The sequence below is a fragment of the Sus scrofa genome, chromosome 2 (genome assembly GCF_000003025.6).
Source record: "Sus scrofa isolate TJ Tabasco breed Duroc chromosome 2, Sscrofa11.1, whole genome shotgun sequence".
Lineage (NCBI taxonomy): Eukaryota > Metazoa > Chordata > Mammalia > Artiodactyla > Suidae > Sus > Sus scrofa.
The window spans coordinates 135856777-135881555 of NC_010444.4; the positions used below are offsets into that span (position 1 = coordinate 135856777).

General features: G+C 43.9%; 1 protein-coding gene across 2 annotated transcripts in view; it reads right to left on the reverse strand.

Annotated features, from left to right (window-relative positions):
• The window catches only part of FSTL4 (follistatin like 4), a 610055-nt gene that overhangs the window by 369892 nt on the left and 215384 nt on the right, over positions 1 to 24779 (reverse strand). For both annotated transcript variants that reach the window (XM_021084753.1, XM_021084752.1), the window contains exon 3: positions 22153 to 22186. In XM_021084753.1, the coding sequence (XP_020940412.1) occupies positions 22153 to 22186 (34 nt within the window). The remainder of the gene's footprint in view (positions 1 to 22152; positions 22187 to 24779) is intronic.

The window sequence follows — 24779 nt, forward strand, 5'->3', positions numbered from 1 at the left end:
GAGGCAAAGAAAGCTAGGAAATACGACACACACACAGGCATACACATACATACACACTCTGAGTTCTCACTGATATTTCCAACCCCAACCCAACGACAAAGGCTACATTCTAGATGTACCTCTTTTCATATCTGTAACCCCCTTTCCTAACAGGGAAACAGTTTTCTCAGAAAAACAATAAGAAATCTCATTATACTCAATATATTCACTCATTTGTCTGCTATTGAGTTTTTATATTTTTTAACTCAATGAATTTTATTATATTTGTAGTTGTACAACCATCATCACAATCCAGTTTTAGAACATTTCCATCCTAAACCCCCAGCCCGTTCCTCCCCCTGCAAACCTATCTTCATTGGTAACCATAAGTTTTTCAAAGTCTGTGAGTCAGTTTCTGAAGTTCGTTGTATCATTTTTTTAGATTCTGCACATAAGTGATGGCATATGATGTTTGTGTTTCACTGTCTAACTTCACTTAGCATGATAAATTTCTAGGCCCATCCATGTTGCCACAAATGCCATTATTTCATTCCTTTTTATGGCTGAGTAATATTCATATATATTTATATATATATGTGTGTGTGTGTGTATGTGTGTGTGTGTGTATATATATATATACATCTTCTTTATGTATCTTTTCTCTGGATCGATGCCCAGGAGTGGGATTGCTGGATCACATGGTATACTGCTGAGTTTTTAAATTATGTTTTATCAAGTTAAATAAGTTCCCATCTACTCTAGCCCTTTTCTAATGATTTCTTTTCTGAAATAATATTAGATATTCCAAATGCTTTTCCTATGTCTAGTGAGATGATCATATGCCTTTTCTCCTTAAATTTGTTGCTGTGGAGAAATACACCCGGTCATTTCCAGTGACGACCTAGATATAAATTTAGGGGATGAACCCCAATTATAATGTTTTATTATCTTTTATTAACACACTGCTAAATTTAGCTTGCTAATTCTTGCTTAAGGCTTTCACAGCTATGTTTCAAGCCTGCCTTTCTTTTTTTAGACCATTCTTGCCAGGTTTGGGTGTCAAGTTTATTCTAGCCTCATAATTATACCTACATTTTCTGCATTCTCGAATGGTTCATGTGAGATTGAAATTTTTATTTCCTGATTGTTTGTTAGTACCCACTTGTATGTGGATCTGGTATCATCTTCGAGGGAAGAATTCAAATTAAGAAGTCTGATTCTATTTCTTTAATGATCATAAAACTGGTTAGGTTTTAATTTCTAAATTTTGCAGTTTTATTTATTCTTGTTTTTTGTTTGTTTGTTTGTTTTTAGGAATTTGACCATTAGAGCTTTCAAATGTACTGGCAAAACCTATTACTGCTTTAATTTCTGAAGCTTTAATAATTACATCTCCTTTTATTCTTCCTATTATGTACTTATACTCTCTTCTCCCCTCCCTCCATCTTTTCTTTATTCTCTTGCAGGGGCTTGCCCATTTTATTAGTCCTTTCAAAGAATCGGAATTTGGCTCTATCCTTTCTGTTGTATTTGTTGTGTCAATTTCATGGTTCCTTTGTGATGTGCTTCGGTATTTCCTCCCCTCTCCTTTATTTGGGTTTCCTCTGCTAGTCTTTACCTTCCTTCGTGAGTCAGGTGTTTAATTCATTGATTTGGGACTGCCTTCTACTTTAATGGAATTACTTAAGATGATGGATTTCCCTCCAATTTCTACTTTAGCTGCATTCCACAAATTTCAATACATAATGTTTGTTATTCTTTAGCTAGAAATGCTCATTTTTTCCTTTGATTCATGCAATAACTAGAAAAGTATTTTATCTTCAAATGTGTGGGAGTATTTCTAGTCACCTTCTTAGAGTTCTTACTTATCTGCAGCAGGGCAGCAATTTTATAAGAACTGCTCTGTGGTTTAGCTTGTGGCAAGAATCTGAAACTTCCCATGTACATATGAAGAACGTACGTCTTTACTACTTGTTGTGAGCAATCTGGGTCATGGCTTTAGACTTTCCTTCTGCTTCTCCTCAGTTACGTCCAACTTGCTCTTAAATCCACCCACTGGTTTTTAAAATTTCAATTACATTTTTCATTTCTAGACATTATACTTGGTTATTTGTCAAATAATCAAGGTCAGGGATTATAGCTTTACTCTCACTTCCTTTTTAATATCTTTATAATATAGCCAACCTTATTATTTTTTAATGCTGTTGTCTGTTAATTCCGATATCTGAACTTCTGTCTTTACTGGTTTCACTTTCGTGTCTTTTTTATTATTTTTTATTGAGTTTTGGCTTTGGACAGTGAGCTCATGTTCCTTGGATGGTAACCTGTCAAAAAGCACCCGAGGCCTCTGCTAAGAAGGTTTCTTCTAGACAGGATTTGCATTTCTTCTACCATATGCCTGGAGCACTGCTGACCCGGACAACTTTGAACTAAATTCTTGGCCCGAGGTCCTCTCAGACCAGTCTGCTGTAGGAATTTAGCTGAAACCCAGCTCATGGTTCTAGTTCTCAGAGGAGATATTTTGACCTCCACTTGCTACCAAGGCTGGGAGCAGGTAGTTTTCTTCACTTATCCCTGAATGGAGACAGGTGTGTTTATCTTCCACCCTCACACTAAACACAGAGCCTCTTGAGCCCTGTTTAGGTGGATGGGGTTTCCAGATAGACTGATATGTCCTGGGCTTGGCTCCTGTCCCCCCTATCTCTTGACTTCATAAAAATTCAAAACTCAGGGTCACCTTCATTGGGCAAATACCCTCAAAGCACAAGGCTGCTTCAGAGCCCTGCTTTTCAACTTTCCCTGAATTTCTCATCTCTTAGGAAATCTTCACTTTCCTGCCGTTTCGCTGATGTCACTAAAAGATTATTTAAATGTTTTGTCCATCATTTAAAATTTTTTAAGTGGGAGAGTCAGCTAAGGAATCTAGCTACACAACCAGAAACAAAAGCCTGCGCAAATAGCTCTACACTTTTTACCTTCTCATTGTCCACGCTTCCCGAGAGTGGGAAAATGTGATTATGTAGATTTAAGTAGTAAGAAAACATTTAAGAAAGACAATAAATTGGTCTAAATTATTTCTAAATTCCACAATTCATTTCAGGCTTCCTAACCCAATTTCTTTCAGCAAATGCTCACTGCAGATGTCCTAGCTTCCATTACTATAGGCTCACTTAGCATTACAAGACACAACCCAGCCAAGCCCAGTCCCAGGGTGGGTGGATACCAGCTAACAATGATGGCAAATACAGGGTCTTCTCAGAAGGTGGGCCAGTGCTATACTAAGCTTCTTTCATATGTATTTAATTGCTTCAAGTGCCATATGAGATGGAATTATGACTATCAGTCTAGAGGGGACAAAAGCAAAGCACAGAAGATTAAGCAACTTGCCCAAAGTAATAGCTAGAGCTAGTAAGTTGGGTCACACTCAGAATGTCTGGCTATGTAAGTTTAAAAAAACCACACAGTGAGATTAGTAGCTGGTGTGAGGAAGAAGAGAGAGACCAAGTCCCCAGGTAATGGTGGTAAGAAATGTTGCAGAGGAGCCAACTTACAGGCAGAATGGACTCTGAGGACTTTCTTATATGTACAGAATGGACTTTCTTATATATATATATATACACAGAGCAAATACATATATATGTTATAAAATATAGCTATATATTAAATATTTTATTGAAGTCTAGTTGATTCATACACACATACATACACACACATTCCCTTTCTTACACTACTTTCCCTCACGATCTACCCCAAGAGACGGGATATAGTTCCCTGTGCTATAGAGCAGGACCTCATTGCTTACGCATTCTAAATATAACACTTTGCACCTACTAACCCGTAATTCCCAGTCCATCCCATTCCCTCCCTGCTCCCCCCTGACAAGCACACGTCTGTTCTCTGTGTCTGCTTTCTTGCACTTTGCTACAGAGATCCAGGCCATGCGTGGGGTCCCTTGCACACCTACGATGGCCGTGCACATCTTGCTATCACATCTCCTCCTATATTGTGCCCTCTGTTACTTCCGGTGTTTTCCTAGTCAATTTCCTTGGCTTCATATAAGTCCTTTCACAGCATGACAGCCAACAAATTGGGGATCACTGCTCCTAAAGAGAAGGGATGAGCCAGGAGAAGTTGCCTGAAGCCCCAACTCTGTTAGAGGGAGCAATGTTTGCCGGTTTCTTGCCTCTGCTAATGATGTTTGGGGGAAAACAAGTGTAAGAGGGAAGATGAATCACAAGATAGTTTTTATAAAATGACTATTACAGAAATAATGAGAACCCAATAACCACCAATTACAGAGGCAAGAAAAATAAGAAAAATTATATAGCAGAAAATGTACAAGGCGAACAATTAAGACTATTTCATGAAAACAGTACTTGCTATTCAGCAAGCATTAATTCTCACCACACAAGGGCAGTAACTGTTTATCGTGTGAATTTTGCACATTGAGAAAAATCACACAGAGGAGGTTAATATGCTCCTCCACTCCTTCAAGCTCTAGGACACTTCACAGCCCAGATTAAAAGTTAGCCATGCTCACAATCAGGCTGTGATGTTATCTCTCATTAAATTCTAAATCAGCTCAGAGAACACACCATGTTTGTTATTTTTCTAACACCATATGACTCTTTCCGGAGGAGCCAAGAGAATCTTTGGAATAAATACATTGATTAAAAGATACTTTAAAACATTTTTTTTTTAACCCAGTGAACCAAAATACGTAAATCAGAACTATTCTGGTCTACTGAGTACTGAAACTGTATTTTTAGATGTAACAAAATATCAGTGGGAAATATCTTTGGAAAGTAATTACTTTACAACTTATGTGGACTGTTTTTTAAATGGTCAAAGCAACTGATTCATTTTAAAGACATAACTTACAGAAAGAAGCACAACTATTAATGACCAAGCTGGAAACTCACTTGCAAATGTATAGCCTGGAGTTAATGTTTACAAATTGAGGCATAAATATCAGAAAATGAAATAGTTTAATTGAAGCCTTAACTGCCTCAGCCAAAGACCCACTTGGAGATAGCAGCTTCACCGGAGACGCTCGAGGAGAGTAAGTAGGTAAGGGTTCCTCCAGGCCTGACGTTATATTCCTCCCTGCTTCCTGCTCTCTTTCCCTGCTTCCATCCTTACCAACATCTGTTCCCCTGTGCTGCTATTAATAAGTTCTGTATATGTGTACCAAACAGGGATTGAAACTCAAATACGTACACAGGCCTCTCGGGTGACTTAATGAGCATGGTTCTTCTGGCATTTCAATTTGTTTGTACTCATTTTTCACAACTGCCTCTGACACGCCATCTCAGTATCAAGGAGGCAGTAGGGAGGACTGCAGACTGTGGCAAAACACAGTGTGTATGCGCTCGAAGGACATGGTTACTGACTCCAGCCTGTTCTTGCCATGAAGTCACATGGTCTGGAGCTAACAAAGCCTTTCACTTTTCTAAGATCATCAGCCTATTTGGATCTGTAAGTAAAGCATCCTTGTTTTTAAAAGTTGACAACTTACTCACATTAAGATAAAAACACAAACCACCCCTGGAGGTCAACACTATGTACATCAAACGACATGGCCACTGGCTGATTCCAGTCCACAGACCACCAGTTTGAGACCTGTCATACAGAATAAATACGGATCAGACACTGGGCTCAGGGGTTTAGGAAAAGCCTCTGTTTGGTTCTTACAAAGAGGCAGACAGGCTCCAAAGTATGCTGTGGCTCACGGGAAGTTTTGCAGCGCCTTCAGGATCCAATGTGACTTTAAGATGTTCATGGGGAAAGAGGGACTGAAGCCGTAATTGTGGGTTTAGGGTATCAGCCAGGAGGCAGGAGAGGCATGTGTGGGCCAAAGTCCTTTCCAGCCCCTTTAAGAGATGAGCAGAGCCACAGAGTTGCCGGTACCCACTGGGTGCCAGGCAAGGCAGTCTGTGGGCAAAGTCTCCTGCTCCTACGCCCCTGTGCTCCCACCACAGTGGCCTTTTCATCTCTGTCATCAGGTCTTCTGGCCGAAAAATGCTCTCCCTCCAGCCTCCTGGGATGTGGGGGAAGGAAAACCCAGTGGTTGTTCACTATCTCTATCAAGAGGACAGAAGCCCTGGTTTGTCCAAGACCAACAGCCTGGGCTGGCATCCTCACCTCAACTCAGAGCTTCAGTGTCTGCCCTCTGATGTTCCCTTTCAGTCCTCCATGCTGCTACCTCTACCACCTGAGGCAGCCACAGAGATGTCTGCTCTTTCTCTCTCCCTTTTTTTTTTAAAGGGCTGTAGGTGCAACATATGGAAGTTCCCAGGCTAGGGGTTGAATTGAAGCTGCAGCTGCAGTTTCAGCTGCCAGCCTTTGCCACAGCCATAGCCATGCCAGATCCCAGGTGTGTCTGTGACCTACACCACAGCTCATGGCAATGCTGGATCTTTAACCCACTGAGCCAGGGCAGGGATTGAACCCGCATCCTCATGGTTACCAGTCAGGTTCATCACCACTGAGCCACAGGGGAACTCCATGTCTGTTCTTCTTAAGCTTTTCAAGGGCTGGCCATTTAGAAGTGCATTTGGGGACATGCGTTAGAGCTGAGAGTCAATGGGACAAGGATCCTAGGGCGGGCACAACAGCAATACACAGGGACAGATTCTGAATGTTCTTTTACAGTGAGGGTCAATATAAGGACTGCCTACTAACTGAAGCACCCAGCCAGATCACTAACCCATAATGTTTTATGTCACACTGGCTAGCCCCACTGGACTACTGAGCATAGAAACAAGTTAACTCAGTAAAGGTTACGGGGGCGGGGGTGGGGCTTTAACAATGACCGTTGTTGCCACGTGTTCCATCCTCAATAGTCTCCCTCCCTCAACAGAAAACCAGGTTATTTAGAAACACTTTAAATAAAAGTCAGAGCAGAGAATTAAACCAGAAACTCAACCAAGAGGCGCATCACTAGGAAATGGTGGCTGAGTACCTAGGGTATGTTGGACCCTGAGCCATCCTTTCGAGGAAGGAAAGCCTCACTCCAAGAGTAGGAAGAAAGGGTTGAAAAGGAAGAAAACACTCACAGAGAGCTCGGAGGTCTACACACATGGGCTGGGCTACTCACTAGCCTCAAGACCTCAGGTCTGGTCACTTCCCCTGTTGACATGTGTGTGAGACCCTTTGAAGATACAGATTGACCCTGCAGGGGTTTCCAGATCTACTGTTGGATCACTGGAATGATTCCATGAAGGGCAGTGCCAGGAAGAGAGCTAGACTTCCCAAGAGGGCATGACCACCGCCATACAGAGCATCCAGGCAGCTGCTCAGTGGGGGAGGGGGATGCAACCATGAAGACGGGCTGTGGGGCTGGCCTGGGAAACCAAAGAGTGATGCGGGACAAGAGGAAGAGGGGTGCCTGGACCAGCATGCTCGGCACATCCAGCGTGCTCTCGGATCGTCTCAACAGGGCTCAGCCGGCAGTGGCTTGTCTCTCACTATATTCCAAGTATCTCTGATCCGTGACACAGGCATCCTAATGGATCCTGCTGTCAGCGATGGATAAGCATTGAGCTAATAGATGTCAAGCAGCATTTGCATTTCTGAGATGGCTTCATCTGCTTCCTTTCTCAGGACTCTCCGGTGTGAAATCTGAGATCAGGACAGACAGGTCCACTTGGGATAGCTCTTCTTACAGAAATCTCACAGGTAAGAAACAATTGTTTAATTTTTGCTGACACAGACAAAGAGCAGAGCTTATTAAACAACCGCCACAACAGGAAGCTGCTTCTCATCCTTCTCATCTTGGGAAGGCATGCAATTCCCTAAGAGAGGCATGGAAATGTTTGTCTCTCCTTGTCGTCAAAAGAGATCTCATTCGTTCATTCAAAGCACACATCACAGTGAACTGTCTTATTCATCAAAAATTCTGCAGAAGACCAGTGACAGGTTTGGGCTGGGACAGCACCAGGGAAGTTCACATCTGGAATATGATCCAAGAAGCAAATGATGCTGGTAGATTTGGCCCTGCTCCTCCTGGATGATGACAGCAGGGTCAGAATGGAGTTCCCGACCTGGGCTTCAGTTCCGGGACCATGTGCAGTCACCCACACAGGCTGCAGCACCACTTGTGTGGGGAGCATCTGTGTTTGGGGGTTACCCTAAGGCAGCACTGACACTTGATAATGAATGGATTTTCTGGCTCTCCCTGGCTCTATTTTAAACTGTCATCATTTTAAACCATGAAATATGTCAAGTGATAATTAAACCTCACCACAGACAGGTACTGTGAAAATGATTAACTTTTACCATTTCCCCCATACACATTTTGAATATTCTGAATCCCCAAGGTATAGGATCATTACATTGACAGATAAGAAAAGTTGTCTTCACAGTAATTTATTTTTAAAAGCACCAAAACAGGACTGAAAATTCCATGCCTTCCCACTGGGTTTTAATTGGAAAACTTCTGCTGTAAACTCACGTTCCTAGAGGAAGCCTGGTAGGAGGAGTCCAGGGCCGAGAGTCACAGCTCCAGCCCCGCCTCCCTTAGCTGTGTGTAACCTGGGACAAGTCTCTGGCCACCTCTTCGTATCAATGCCCCTGTCGGTCAGTTACCAATGATAATATCTTCACCAACCCAACTCACAGGTTTTCCGAAATGCGACAAACGAAAAAGCTCTTTGAGAGCAAAAAGCAGCCTGGTCACGCTATTCAAGTATAAGATAAATTTTGTATAAAGGGGGGTAAATGATATGCTAGCCAGCTTTACAGACCCGCTATCTTTTTTTTTTTTTTTAAAAAGCAGAAAAAACCCCTCAACTCATTTTATTTTCAACTGAAGATTCTAAGCATGAGATTAGATCTGACCCTGTCAGATAAACGTCTCCTCTTAGCCACAGGACTCCCATTTTGTATCCAAATATGCAGTGATTCACACAAATGATAAAAATTCAAATGAAGCAGCCAAGCAGCTGGATGGGAATGCTGCTTCCAGCAAAGAGAGAGCACAAATAACTGCTAAAATTAGTAAAACCAACAGATTGAAATGTATTTTCACTCCCACAACTCTTTTTCCAGACCTGTGATTTTCTCCTTTCAGGCCCATTTCTTCTGACCATGGAGGTCTCTGGTTCAACTTTGGTCGCAGCAGCCCCACGGGTTCTCAGCCCCCTAATCCTGCAGCGGAATGATGAATTCGCGTTTGCAAATTCAGAACCGTACAAACAGTGCTGCGTGGCCATCAAAAACGTGCTTTCCTGAATGACCTCAGTCAAGCCCATTTTAATTCTTTGATCAGTTTCTCATAGCATTCCAAAGGTCCTCTACTTTCTTCTATTTAAAAATAAAATTGTGGAGTTCCCATCGTGGCTCAGTGGTTAACAAATCCGACTAGGGACCCTGAGGTTGTGGGTTTGATCCCTGGCCTCACTCAGTGGGTTAAGGATCCAGCGTTGCCGTGAGCTGTGGTGTAGGTTGCAGACACGGCTCGGATCTGGCATTACCATGGCTGTGGCGTAGGCCAACAGCTACAGCTCCGATTCGACCCCAGTCTGGGAACCTCCATATGCCGTGGGTGCAGCCCTAAAAAGACAAAAATAAAATAAAATTGCCAAGTCTGCTTTGCAGTTTTACAAAGGGGGTTTATAAGGATTAAATAAGAGACTGAGTGTGAAAATGTTTCCATCCAGAACTCTTCCAAGGTAAGGAATTGACATTAAAAAAGTGAAGCCATTGCCCCCAAATCAATGTATGGACAAATGAGAAACTGATTATTTAAAAGCAGCTTGTGAACAAGTGACTGGTTTTCTATAAGGCCCAGTCTCCTCACCCCGTCTGTGTCCCCGCCAGCCACATAATTCCCATGAGGAAGCAGCAGCAACAGACAGCCCACACCACCTCTTCCTGATAAAGAAGGTGATCTCATAAAAAACAGAAAATAAAGTTTCTGGAAGCCTCGTGGAGGTAAGTACTGAAGTTACCAAGGTGGGGGCGAAATGGCCCCACATTGGCTTTTTATTTATTTGTTTGTTTTTTGTCATTTTAGGGCTGCACCCACGGCATATGGAGGTTCCCAGGCTAGGGATCAAATTAGTGCTGTAGCTGCTGGCCTATACCACAGCCACGGCAATGTGGCATCTGAGCTGTGTCTGCGAGCACAGCTCATGGGAATGCCAGATCCTTAACCCACCGAACAAGGCCAAGGATTGAACCTGCGTCCTCATGGATGCTAGTCAGATTCGTTTCCACTGAGCCACGATGGGAACTCCCAGCACATTGGCTTTTGATCCTTTCATCCTTTGGCTGAAAAGCTAAAGAAACAAGACCATGCTGAGGCTCCCTACATGTAGTAACACCCCCATGGGTCAGCCCAGGGGAGCCTCCCTGCACCCCATGGGGCCATGGGGTCTGTCAAAGGAGGAGGCGGAGCAGAAGATGCTCTTGCTGCAGGACTTAAAAAACCAAACATGCCTGTATTTGTCTCAGGGATCTGGGTTCCAAGCCACATTCCCTCACATGCTCCTGGGACCCCAGCTCACCAGTGCTCTCAGCCTGTTTCCTTCTTGGAAGAGGGGAGAGTTGCTCTTCCCCAGATGCTAGCGAGATGCCTGCTGAAGCTCAGCCTGCCTGCCAGGCACTTGTCGCCCCTTCGGGGTGGGGATGTAGAGATGGAGGTGAAATAACCAAGTTACTGACAATACGCACCTTCCTACATCCTGGCCTCTGGGTGGGCAGAGTCCCAGGTGCCATTGCGAGTTCTGCCTCCCTCTCACTCTCAGAGTACGGCTGGTGACTGCTGGACCCAGCAGCATGGAGCACCTCCCTGGCCCTAGGCACCAATTCAGGAGGGGTCATGTGACCCCAGAGCAACCAATCTAAACAGATTTTAGCACTTCTGCAGAAAATAGCAGACCCGAAGCTCTCCCTCTTCTCCAGGACTGGGAGCTGGAAGGAGGGGAGGCTGGCGCAGCGGGTGAGATGAGTGAAACCAGGTCCTGGTACCTACATTAGGTTTTCCTGAAGCCAGCACCCCTTGCCCCTCCACCCCCTGCCCAGCTGTCCAGCTAACTAAGCCAATGAGGTCCTCTTTGTGTTTGGGCTAGTTAGAGTGTTTTGCTATTTCCAACAACCAAAACGTCTGCACAAATCAAGTTGCCCCAAAGGAGACCCTCTGCTGTTGCCAGACATGTTTCTTTGAAGACTCCGTCTTGTCCTTTACTTTAGCCCATCTTCATTCTTTACTTTATCCAATCTTCCTGCTTGGAAAAGCAGTCACAGTGCTGGTAAATGACTTAAGCTTAAGAAATGTGCCTAAAGGTCAGAGTAAAAGCTTAACCTTTTATCAGCTAAGTGGCTTTTGATATAGTAAAAGAACTTATATAATAGTAAACAAACCCTGTATCATCCACCCATAGCCACTCCTCACTTGATCTCATCTAAAAGAGCACAATAAAAGCGGTGTGGTTTCTTGAGGCAGGGTTCTTGGTCCCTGAGACCTTGAATCCCCCCCGGTTCCCACCTTTACTGTCTCTGTGTCTTGTTTTATGTTAATTTTTTTCCTTAAGTTCCACAGCACCCATTCTTCAGCCACATCCTGCTGAGCTGGTCTTGGCACTTTGCCAACAGAACCATCCTTTAGAGAGAAGACCCTGAGACATCACAACCACCAGGCCATTCGGAGCACTATTCCGCCGGGGCCCCTGAGCTGGTTTGCAAATTCTCTCCCACTTGGGCTTCGGCCCTGCTGTGAGGCGCCTGGCCAGGGTGCCGGCCACCCAGGTGCCCTTTGGTGTACAGGACACCTGCAGTCTCCTCAACTGGCATGTTTGTGGACACGTGCTCTGTAAAAGCAAGGGCTGTGCCTTGTCATCACCACACACCCAGCAAACTCCAGTCCACACAAGGAAACTCTCATTAGCACCCAATAAACCTTCATGAAACCCTAAGAATGGCACCTACTTTTCCTCCTGAGCTATTTCTCTTTTAGAAGTGGTTGTGATCAAACTAGGTTCCCAGACTCTAGGGGGGGGGGCATACGAAGGCCTGGGAACAGGCCACAGAGGTCTCCAGCGAATGGACGGGTAGGCAATGACCGATTGAGGTACCTGGGTGAACTAGTGCCATGCGCCATCCAACGATGCTGACTGTACTCACACACGGGCCCACACCACCCCCTGTTGAGTGTACTCACTTCCCAGAGGCTATGGGTCACTGTCCACATCCCTCAGAGCCAGTGGCTGCTCTGCACCTGCTCATTTCTGTGACCCAGGATTCTTGCACACTAATGTGACTTCATGCAAAATTCAACATTTTGCAAGAAGTTTTTCATACACAAACCCTGAAGCGTTTCTTAGAACCCAACGACAGCCTTGGCCAAAAATCATAACCACAATAGGAGTATGCAAAAGATCACTGAGTGGGTTGTAATGCCCAGGAACTTGGACCTTGCTTGCCTGGTCTGCAAGGGCCCTCCAGGGGCACATGACCTGTTCACCATGGCCACTGTGTACACCTTCGCCACAGCGTGTACACAGGGAGAAAGAACGCAATGGCTCAGGAGCGGTAAACGCCCAGAAGCGAGTGGGGCCCATCAGGAGAGACAGCACCAGCCTCACTCCTCCGGATGAGATGTCTCACCTTACAGACTATGCCCTGTTTGGCTCTGTGCCCGCTGAAAATGAGATGAAAGACCGGCTGTTAAGAGACAACACAATCTGAGAATAAGGCGGCGGGTTTTGTTTTAAGAATTTTAAAAAGATGAACTAATTCTGATGACAAGAAAGGAATTAGACCATAATGGTCAGTTGAATTCTGTACCTTGTTTCCTAGGAAAGAAAGCTCACTGAGCAGCAATAAGATAAAAGAGACAGAAACAAATGATTTTTAAGTCACAGATAATTAACCCCAGAGACTCACTGATGGCACGTTAATACTGCTGGGGCAAATGGCTTAATGAGTTTGAAAAGGACCTCAGTGTTTATATGCAACAGATCATTTCAAAGGTTCCTGAAAAGCCGAGAAACTTCTTCTGCTTGGGGGCCAGGCAAGGGACAAAGATGACAAACATCAGCCTTCAGTGCTGGGATCTCAGAGGAGAGAGGTGATGCCCTGGGCAGGATAGGACCTCGGCAGGTCTAGCAGGGGAGCCATTGCCTTCCTCTCTGGCTCTTGACAGGCAAGGTCAGTGAGATTTGAGGTAACGCTGTCTCTCGAAGGGCTCGTCATACTGTCCTTATGAACCTGCAATGGTTCATATCCTTTGGGGGTTGTGTACGACACCTTAGAGAACATGACTCTTTCCCCACAAATTCGAGATAGGACCCATGTGCAAATTTTGCAATGGCAAGCCCCAAAGAAACTCCTTGCCAACACAGCTAATGCACCTGTCTTCCTGACCCTGCCCAGGCTCACCAAGGCCCATCAGAAAGCTAGTTCAACCATGCACAAAAATAAACTCCAAATGGCTGAAAGACTTAAATATACGACAGGACACCATCAAACTCCTAGAAGAAAACATAGGCAAAACATTCTCTGACATCAACATCATGAATATTTTCTCAGGTCAGTCTCCCAAAGCAATAGAAATTAGAGCAAAAATAAACCCATGGGACCTCATCAAACTGAAAAGCTTTTGCACAGCAAAGGAAACCCAAAAGAAAACAAAAAGACAACTTACAGAATGGGAGAAAACAGTTTCAAATGATGCAACTGACAAGGGCTTAATCTCTAGAATATACAAGCAACTTATACAACTCAACAGCAAAAAAGCCAATCAATCAATGGAAAAATGGGCAAAAGACCTGAATAGACATTTCTCCAAGGAAGATATACAGATGGCCAACAAACACATGAAAAAATGCTCAACATCGCTGATTATAAGAGAAATGCAAATCAAAACTACCATGAGATACCACCTCACACCAGTCAGAATGGCCATCATTCATAAATCCACAAATAACAAGTGCTGGAGGGGCTGTGGAGAAAAGGGAACCCTCCTGCACTGCTGGTGGGAATGTAAACTGGTACAGCCACTATGGAGAACAGTTTGGAGATACCTTAGAAATCTATACATAGAACTTCCATATGACCCTGCAATCCCACTCTTGGGCATCTATCCGGACAAAGCTCTACTTAAAAGAGACACATGCACCCGCATGTTCATTGCAGCCCTATTCACAATAGCCAGGACATGGAAACAATCCAAATGTCCATCGACAGATGATTGGATTCGGAAGATGTGGTGTATATATACACAATGGAATACTACTCAGCCATAAAAAAGAACGACATAATGCCATTTGCAGCAACATGGATGGAACTAGAGACTCTCATACTGAGGGAAATGAGCCAGAAAGACAAAGACAAATACCATATGATATCACTTATAACTGGAATCTAATATCCAGCACAAATGAACATCTCCTCAGAAAAGAAAATCATGGACTTGGAGAAGAGACTTGTGGTTGCCTGATGGGAGGGGGAGGGAGTGGGAGGGATCGGGAGCTTGGGCTTATCAGACACAACCTAGAATAGATTTATAAGGAGATCCTGCTGAATAGCATTGAGAACTTTGTCTAGATACTCATGTCGCAACAGAAGAAAGGGTGGGGGAAAAAACTGTAACTGCAATGTATACATCTAAGGATGACCTGACCCCCTTGCTATACAGTGGGAAAATAATAATAAAAAAAAAAAAAAAAAAAAAAAAAAAAAAGAAAGCTAGTTCATTTGCATAAGTATCTTTCAAGGACTTTTTTTTTTTTTTTTTGGTCTTTTTTATTGCCTTTTCTAGGGCCGCTCCTGTGGCATATGGAGGTTCCCAGGCTAGGGGTCCAACTGGAGCTGGAGCTGCCGGCCTACACCAGAACCACAGCAACACGGGATCAGAGCCACGTCTGTGACCTACACCACAGCTCACGGCAACGCCGGATCCTTCACCCACTGAGCAAGGGCAGGGATTGAACCTGCAACCTCATGGTTCCTAGTCAAATTTGTTAACCACTGAGCCACGACGGGAACTCCTCAAGGACTTTTTATCAGAGGAGACCCACAAGTTATCCAAGAGAGTGGGGTAGCTCCTTGAGCATGGTCATGAAGGAGAGGGAGCCCTTCCAAGGGCAGCGGTGAGAAGAGCATAACAGATGACTGGGGTGCCCAGGAGCTATGGGGTCCCACAAACAAACAACCTGGCAGCCCCTACACCCGTAATTTTACTTTATGAGAAGTGAAGATGTGAGAGCAGCCCCAAGAGCACAGGCCACAACGACCAGTGCTGTATGGTGTGGCAGTGGGGCTCCAGCTGAGGTGTCACACACATTCACACAGCAGCATGAGTGGCTCCCATCATCAGCCCTGAGGTATACACATATACACAGCAAGGTCCTGCTTCTTCCAAATCACTGGAGAAAACTGAAATCAGCCAGGTGATAGGAGAGAACAGGTACTCACGCAGAGCCAGGAAGACTTTTGATTAAGGGACCACATGTAAGGGACAGTAGGGAGAAGTCAAGTTCATTCAGGCTGTCTTAGTCCATGGCTGGTCTTCTCAGGTCCAGACTCTTAGAATTTGTCTTGGCGAAGCTTGGGGAGCAGAAGCCTGGGGTAACTCACAGCCCAAGAATCCTCTGGCTAAAGGCTGTGCTTGGTCCTTGTGAAGGGCCCTTGTCTGTATTTAGAAGAGCTTTATTACACTGAAGTAACTTAAAGGAAATATGCCGAGTATAGTAACTGTGATACTCACGGCGTTTTCTGACTTCAGTGCCCAGAAAACCGATAATCTAGGAAGACGAGTTTTTATGTCTTTTTCCTTAAGTTCTTACAGACATCTTCAAGAAGAGAGCTGTTTGGTTATTCTGATTCCAGAATAAGAGAATTGGAGCAGAAAGTTAAAGTAAGACTCTGACGGAGGGGAGGGATGGGAATGGGCTAAATTTCAGAAAATCCTTCATGGGCAAAGTCAGAAGGTTTCAACATGTAAGGTCACCTGTAAGTTGGCTTGGAGATAGAGGAATGGGTTTGGTGACTGAGGCATTCTTCATTCTACGTCTAAGGCCAGATCTGAAGGTATAGCATGAGTATAGCCATAGTGGGACTACCAACCAAGTTCATTGGGTACTGATTCTACTGTCCACACAGTGCCAAGGGCTCTTCATGCTGAATCCTTCCCCTAATATGTCCAGGAGGCTGTGTCCTAATATGTCCATCAATGCCTACTGCTTAGCATCCATCCTCTGTGGACCAAACCTGTACTCATGTTCCAGCATTCGAGTGTGGTCCATACTGCAAAGCCCAAGGGGAGAACATGTGATCTCGCCTGGCCAATCACAGTATGCCAACCCTTTCCTGCCACGGTGTCTGGTTTAGGGCTTGAGTCATGATACAAGGCCAGCCAATCAGACTCCTGACTGGAACTTTTTTTTCTTTTTGTCATATTGGGGAAAGCAGTTTCATCTGTTGGATGGTGAGCAGTCAGGATTCTGCGAGCCGTAGCTACTGGGAGCCATCCTGCAAGGCTGTGTGGAAGAGGCCAACATGTTAAGAGGAAGAAGGAGAGGGAAGTGTAAGAATGCTATATTAGCTGTTCTTGAAGCCAGATCCACCCTTAGACGCTGCAGCTTCTTTAGCCAGTGCAAGTTGGGCTTTTACAACCCAGAGTTGGGACTAATAGTCTGTTTTATTCCTAGCCCCATTTTTTTTTCAAATAAGATTAAGTAACTTATTCAAAGTCACACTGTGAGTAAGTGAAGAGGTGTAATTCTAATGCCAATTGGTCATGATCAAAACCACGTATCAAATTATCATATACAACCATATCATATACAAGGACACATCAGCCAGTTGTGTCACCCACTCCCCACTCCACCTGGGGCAACTGGGTGCAATACAGTTTTCCAGAAGCTAAAGAACAGAGGCACTATTCAGCAAGAGTCAGCTTTTGTGGGGTTAAAAATTGTCAGAGAGAGATGTCACGCCCAACTTTTTGGAGTCCAGTGACTTCAGGAGAGAACAAGCAAGCTCCACTGTACAGAGTGAGGGTAGGATGGGGAAAGAAAATTCATTTCTTTCCCCAGATGGCAGTCTTGATTGGAAAAGGGCCCACTACCCCAGGCACTATCAAATCTGCATTGCTTCCTTTTAAATTCCCTTCATCTGCAGCCATTAAAGAAGTTACCCCCAAAGAAGCCAGGAGTTTATTAATGTGTTTCATCAGAGAGAGTCAGCCACTTCACATTATACCAAGATAGATTATGTGGGCAAATGAGAGATCCAGAAAACATCTGCTAAACAAAATCAAAATTAATGGTAAACAGAATGCAATTCTTGATAGCTGAAGTTCACCCAGATGCACAGAACTATAAAGGGGCGATTAGAGGCAGCTGCCAATTAAGGGACTAATTCCAAGGGTTTTCACAAAGTGAGGCTCTAGTTACACAGTCAGGACTGGCAGGTTATGTTTATATAGAAGATTTGCATTGCTAAGCAGCCAGAGCCACCCTGGCTGTGTGACTGTCACGCTCCTCTCCTTTTCCACGAAGACAGCAGCATCTCTCCGCCCAGGTCTCCTTCACAGCCCTGCCGGAAGCCAGCCAGGCTGGTCTAGACCAGAATGTGTGAGTGAGCCATCGCTGGGAGGGTGGGTAATGCAACATGACACTGGTGCCCACCCCCAAACCCATAGCCTCTAATCAGAGCACAATCACAGACATCTGGAATAGCGTATGGATAACCCCATGCTGTAAGGGATGGCTGACAAGGGATGACTTATCCCGGCTGCTTGCTCAGCTCACTCAAGTGTTCTCTCATGGCTGTAATTCGATGTGATGGCATCAGTTAGAGAAAAGTACTGGTCTGAGGAGATGAATTCTGGCAGTCATGATCAGCATTGGCTCTCAGAGGGGACAAGGGAGTGTCTCAGAGAGGTGAGGTTGGCACCTTTTGCTGAAGCTTCAGGAAAAGTTGAAATTAAATTGTAGGTGTCTAGGGGAGGTGTAAAAACACCTGCATTAGAAAGCAGATGAAGAAGCAGCCATCTCTCCTTCACCGTGCAGCTGGCAGAGGTGGACCCCAAGGTAGGAGCATAACATAGGACTGCTCTGAAGGTGGAAGCAGGTCCCGCTGGGGTAGGTACACCCTTCCTCAAAGACATCCTGCCAGTCTTGCGGTCCTGTCACAACCTCTGACACTCTCTCCCTCCAGGTTCCCCTGAGAGTCCTTACCATAAATCCAAATGAGAAACAAAGCTTTCTTCCAAGAGTCCCTCTCAGCTCTCTGGGCTTGGCAGTGGCCATGTATGTTTAGAAATCCTTGGATGATGAAGCGATATCAAGCCATGGAAGCCCCCTTCCCCTTCCCATTAGAGATCAGTTCCATGTATTAGATGGACATGGGCCCAGAGGGACTTTATTCCTATTAAAATTAGCACAGAAAGGAAGGAGTCTTGTCTAAGGTGCTATCTGCTCCGCTCATATCACTCGTTACTGAGTCTAGGGAGGTAAAGAACATGAAAGCTCTCTGAAAACTTCACAACAACCAAGATGTAATTATCTTTATAACTATGGCCCCATTCTCTCCATGCACTGTCCTTGGAAGACAGGTGCTGGTGCTGGGGCACATCCTGGGCTCTGACGAAGCTGTCCCTCTTCATGGACGCTCTAGAGCAGGGCTTGCAGAGGGCACTACATGAAATGCCAACTCAGAGATGATTAAAAGCAACAAATCAAGATGCCATGAGAAACTAAGTTAGGGAAATGCTGCGTATTACACCCCCTTTTGAAAGTTCTATTTTGCATCTTAAAGACCTGAGAGGATCTGCAATAAAAATGACAAGCTTGAGATTGAGTCCAGTATTTACTAAGTGCATTATTTTTCTAGGGATACTTTAATAAAGTTCCATAACCTGGGTGGTTTAACAAGAGAAATCTGTTCTCTCCCAACTCTGGAGGCTGGAAGTCAGAAATCAAAGTGGTGGCCTGGCCATGCTCCCTCTGAAGGCTCTAGGAGAAGACTCTTTTTCGCTTCTTTCAAGTTTATGGTGATTGTCAGCAATCCTTGGTGTTCCTTGGCTTACAGACTCATCACTCCAATCTGTACCTTCATCAAAACATACTGTTCTCCCTGTGTGCCTGTGTCCAAATGTCTCTCTTCTCAAAAGGATCTCACTCCTTGGATTGGGGCCCATCCTATTCCAGTATGATCTCATCTTAACTTAATCACACCCCTGCCAAGACCATATTTCCAAGTAAGGTCACACTCACGTGTTCTGGGTTAGGATTTCAACGTATCTTTTTGGGAGATGCAATTTTCAGTCTATAACATCCCCTTATCTGAGCAGGGAGCACTTTCATCAATGCATCAACTAGGAATATCTGGGTATCCACAGAACACTCCCCAGAAGTGCCTTAGTAGAACCAAATGACTCGCTGCCTCACCTGTCTGTCACTAGGACAGGGTCGGAGTGAAAAGTAAACACACAAAGCAATTTTTAAATTTGCACTCTATTCAAGAAACAATTGTTGAGCAACTATAGACCCTGGGCTAGGGTCTTGAGGAATTTAGGAATGAATGAGGGGAGGGTGTCTGCTCTAAGGAAATGAATGACCTAATTTGAAGCCCTTAATTCTCAGATAAAGTATGGTAAGTAAAACTCTTCAGAAAGAGAGTTGCAAGGGGTAAGGGGCAGATGCATTTCACTGACAAGAGGGACAAAGAGCATGCAGGCTTCAGAAACAGTATAAGTCTAGAAGCAAGAATAATGGGCTATAATCTGGGAACCATGACATCACTGGGTCCACGGCTGGGAGGGGCACAGGGGGAAATAAGGCAGAGAACCGGTCTGAGGTGCACAGGACAGTAATGTCACTCTAATGCTCTCCAACCCAATTGGGATTTAGTCTAGACTCCATTTCCACCACTAATATTAGCGCCCTCACTCCTTACTTTATAGACTTGATCAAGAGTGTGCAAAAGTCATATAGTATGAAGGTGCAATTAGTCATCCATTTGTAGCAATGAACCTGGTTGGAGCTGATATCCTAAACCAGATGTAGTATTAAAATGAAACAAAACAAAAAAGGCAAGTATCTTAGGTTTTGTGTTCCAGAGGCTACCTCTCTAGATCTTTCTAGAATATCCTGGGCCTGGTAAACAGAGCAGAAAAATGTAGTGTTATCTACTGCTCCTCTTTCAGTTTCAGATCAACTCAAAGGTAAGAAACCAATCTGGTTTTTTTTTTCTTCTATTTTGTCTTTTTCTAGGGTCACACCCCCAGCATATGGAGGTTCCCAGGCTAAGGGTCTAATCGGAGCTGTAGCCGCTGGCCGATGCCAGAGCCACAGCAACGCAGCATCCGAACTGTGTCTACGACCTACACCACAGCTTACTGCAACGCTGGATCCTTAACCCACTGAGTAAGGCCAGGGATCGAACCCGCAACCTCATGGTTCCTAATCAGATTTGTTAACCACTGCGCCATGACGGGAACTCCCCCAGAAACCAATCTTAAGTGCTTGTTGCTAGACAATAAAGTCTTATTTGTGTTTGTAGGAATAATAGTTTATTGAAATATTCACAGTGCTTCTACTATTTTTATACCATACATTGTTCTGGAGAAGATTAACAACCCCACTACCAAAGCCAATTAATCTCAGGCTCAAAAATACTTGGAACCAACATGCAAGGTCCCAATCTTCCTTCTTTCCTGCTGGGTTATAAGCACTGACATTAAGGCACTGGTCTATTTCAGGAATTCTTGAACACTCAACTTTGACAGAAACAAGGAAGAAAGACACCAGTTCACAACAGAAAGAAAACATTTTATGTTATGTCAAGACAAATTTCCCAGTACCACCCCAAGGCATATGCTTCCAGTCAGCTATTTGTGAAAGATGCTGCCTTAAGAGAGAAAGGGGTTATGGATAAACAGAACACAACCTGACCATGCATTTGCCCTCCTCAGACACCCAGTCATCTAGGGAATTGGAATATCTGGTAACATAAGAACTTTTAATGCCTTTGAGCAAAAATGCACATAGTTATCGCATATCCTAGTCTTACCATTTAAAGACATTTCTAACACAAGGACAGGAAGATTCCAAGAGAATCTATATGTGATTCTATAATGCAAATTAATTCTGAGCAGTCACACCTAGGGGTAGTGACATGAATAGAATAGGATTCTAAAGTTAAGTTAAGCCAGCTTCTCTCCTAGTGGCTATTTTTCTCCAATTTACATGGTCATCACACTCATTGCAAACACAACTTTCAATAAGAAAAATGCCTTCCCTGCCCCACGCACTTTCATCGAGTCTCATCTAATTTTGATGTCCAAACAATGCAGCTTGCCCTACGCATGCAGTTCGGAGGATACTGAGTCCAAAACAAGAATCAATGGCAAACATGAATGAAAGCCAGAAAGTTCATCCTTCGAGCTAGATTATCCAGAGCATTTGTAACTGAGATTCCAGTACCATGGACAGCAGCACAAACCAGGCCTATTAATCCATCAGTATAGATAGTATGGAAGGTTTAGATCTCCAAGCTCTAGAAACACACTTTAGCAACATGGCCATTCTGTGTCTTTTGTTATGATGAATAAAATAAAAACTAACCAGTAGGTAAGATTTTTAGATTTGGGAATCAATATGGAATTTGCTCACTTTTTTATGAATGGCCCTCTTTTTTAGACAATACCACGGAGAAGGAGGTGTGGTTAAGGTGAAAACCTTTGTATTCAAAAGGGAAATCAATTGCTTCTATATATTTAAGTTTAACCTAAATTGTAAAAATCTAATCAGAAATATTTTTCACAGGGGCACCTTTTACCAGATATTTAGATACCTCAAACCATAAGCCATTTTTTTGTTGTTAATGTTCTTTTCACTGGGTGGGACTAAATAATTACTTCAAACTGCACTCACAAATGAGGATTCTGTTGAGATACTGTAAACATCATCATGAATAAACCAGTTCCCCAGACTCATCTCCAATACGTAAAGGTAGAAGACGTAGGTTTTGTAAGAAAACCAGAAAATTTTAGTTCCTGCAGTCCCTAGAGACAAGCGCCAAATAGTTAGCACCCAGAAAAGGCCACATGAAATTTCAAGGAACAGGCTGCCCCCAGTCTAGAGTTCATATTAACTTCAACAAACTACGTCCAACATGTCAACAATGAGAATAAAATGGGTATGAACACATCTTCCTTACCTGCTCTTCTTGTGACTTCAAAGCTTCTGGATTTCTGCAAGAAAAGAAAGATAGGGTGTTTTTTGAAGGATAATTCATATACAGGGATACTTGCAAATATCGCACCTCTTGTTAGACATTTATTCACAGAAAGGTGAACAATCTCATAAGAATAAGAAATTTGGCAATGCTGGGTCTACTGCACTCTCAACATACACACCTATCTGTGAATGTAAACTACTTATGGCTTTGGTGGCTTAAGCAGAAAATACTGTTAATCATGCAGTTTTTAATGAGCAGAGTCAACTCTCACAGTCTTCCTTATGTAGAAACTGGACTGGTACCAATTGCTAGGAAAGATTTTGTTCCAGGTTGAATTCCCACCCTCCTCAACTGCAGGTCCTTATAGGGCCTGGGGACAAGAAGTTGTCAGGGCCAGAATTGTCTGAGCAGCATCAGGCTCTGATCTGTGGTGTCATGGGAAAGATCAGTCTTGCTTCTGTGTGAGTCACTGGCATGATCAGGGGACTGGTTATGCCCATTAAGAGTCTCCAAAGAGTGGGACAGTGTGGGCAATTTGGGTAGCCCATCCACGCCACTGGACTAAATTAGGCCCTTGGCTTTTTTTTCATTCAATCTCATGTTCCTGCAATAACAAGCGAAGTGTTTCAAAAATTACACAGGCAAAACAGAGTCCTTGCATTAAAAATATTCACAATTGAACAGAAGGGAACAGAACAAATACAAATCACTGAGAAAAAAAGGGGTGATTTTGCCTTGATAAACACCAGTATATTCACATTCAACTGAAAACATGAGAAAAGGGGGGTTTGTTTTTTGGTATTTTTTTTTAAGAACCTTTGAAAATAGCACTGAAGAATGGAAGGCTTTCAGACAACAATGAGGGAGGGAGGGTGCGCCAGGCAGAGAGAGAGGCTTGAGGAAAGGCAGGGCAGCAGAAAAGTACAGGGTATGGTCAGGAAGCAGGAAAAAGCCCAGTGAGAAACCTTTGGGAGTGGGGAGCGGGGGCAGGGGGGGAAGGCTGAAACGTATTTTGGTTTCATAACTAGTAAAAAAGTTTCTAGTATCTATAATCCATTATAAATGATCCGTTTAGGATAAAAAGCCTAATATTGAAAATAAGCTGAAAATACATTCTAGCAACTGAAGAAGAAAAGATCAAACACAAACACTTAGAAGATCATTCGGCACCAGCATTTTTTAAACACATGACACTGTCTTTCTCATCTTAGTGTTCTTTTTTTTCCCCAAAAAATGGAGCTTCAGATGCCGGCCTACACCATAGCCATGGCAACACTGGATCTGAGCTGCATCTGCGACCTACTCTGAAGCCTGTGGCAATGGCCAGATCCTTCAGCCACTGAGTGAGGCCGGGGATCGAACCCGCATTCTCAGAGAGAAAGCATCAGGTTCTTAACCCACTGAGCCACAACAGGAACTCCCATATCTTAGCTTTCTTGCTTAGCATTCTTATGGGGCCAGGAGGGGAGGCAATATCAGAGGGGAACCTGGGGAGGCATTGAAAAGACGGTCAAGTTCTAATTACACAAATGCCACGTCCTACAATGAGTCAAAAGCCCAAGTGGAGACCAATGAAGATACACTGGTATAGACGAGCAGCACATCAGCACAACACAATTAATCAAACAAGCTTCTGGAGTGCTGCTTTCAGAAGAGTCACTCAGCAGCTCCATGTTCAAGAGGGAGCTTGGAGACCAGTAACTGTAACGAGAGATACAAAAGCCATGAAGCACATCTTACACAAAGTAAACCCAGTTCTTTCCACAATGCTCCTCGGTTCTCTGCTCTAAGGGCAGGCATCTCCATCCCTGGAATAACTAATATTAATGGAACAGGGAATCAACTGTTATAGTTCTAGGGAAAAAAAAACTTAATGGAGGTTTTATTGTAATTGCATAAAATGTATAAATTAACTTTGGGAAGGTGACTTCTATATAATGTTGTATCTCCTTGTCTAAAAACATGGTAATTTTTTTTCTTTGCCTCACCCACAGGATGTTGAAGTTCCCAGGCCACAGATTAAACCCACACCATAGCAGTGACTTGAGCCACTGCAGTGACAATGCCAGATCCTTAACCCACTGTGCCACAGGGGAAATTGAGCACAAGGTATTTTAAATAATTTTTGTTCCCAGCTACTTTTATTTCTTTCAAGAGTATAATTTCCCAGGAGTTGCCATCGTGGCACAGTGGAAATGAATCCGACTAGGAACCATGAGGTTGTGGGTTCGATCCCTGGCCTTGCTCAGTGGGTTAGGGATCCTGCGTTGCTATGAGCTGTGGTGTAGGTCACAGATGCAGCTCGGATCTGGCGTTGCGGTGGCTCCAGTGTAGGCCAGTGCCAACAGCTCCAGTTAGACCCCTAGCCTGAGAACCTCCGCTTGCCATGGGTGCAGCCTCAGAAGAGGCAAAAAGACCAAAAAAAAAAAAAAAAGAGTATAATTTTCCTGAATATGTGTGTGTGTGTGTGTGTGTGTGTGTGTATAAAAGAAAGTTTTATTTTTTTATTCATTATTATTTTTTTGGCCAAACCTATGGCACGTGGAAGTTCCCTGGCCAGGGATTGAACCACGCCACAGCAGCAACAATGCCAGATACGCAACCTG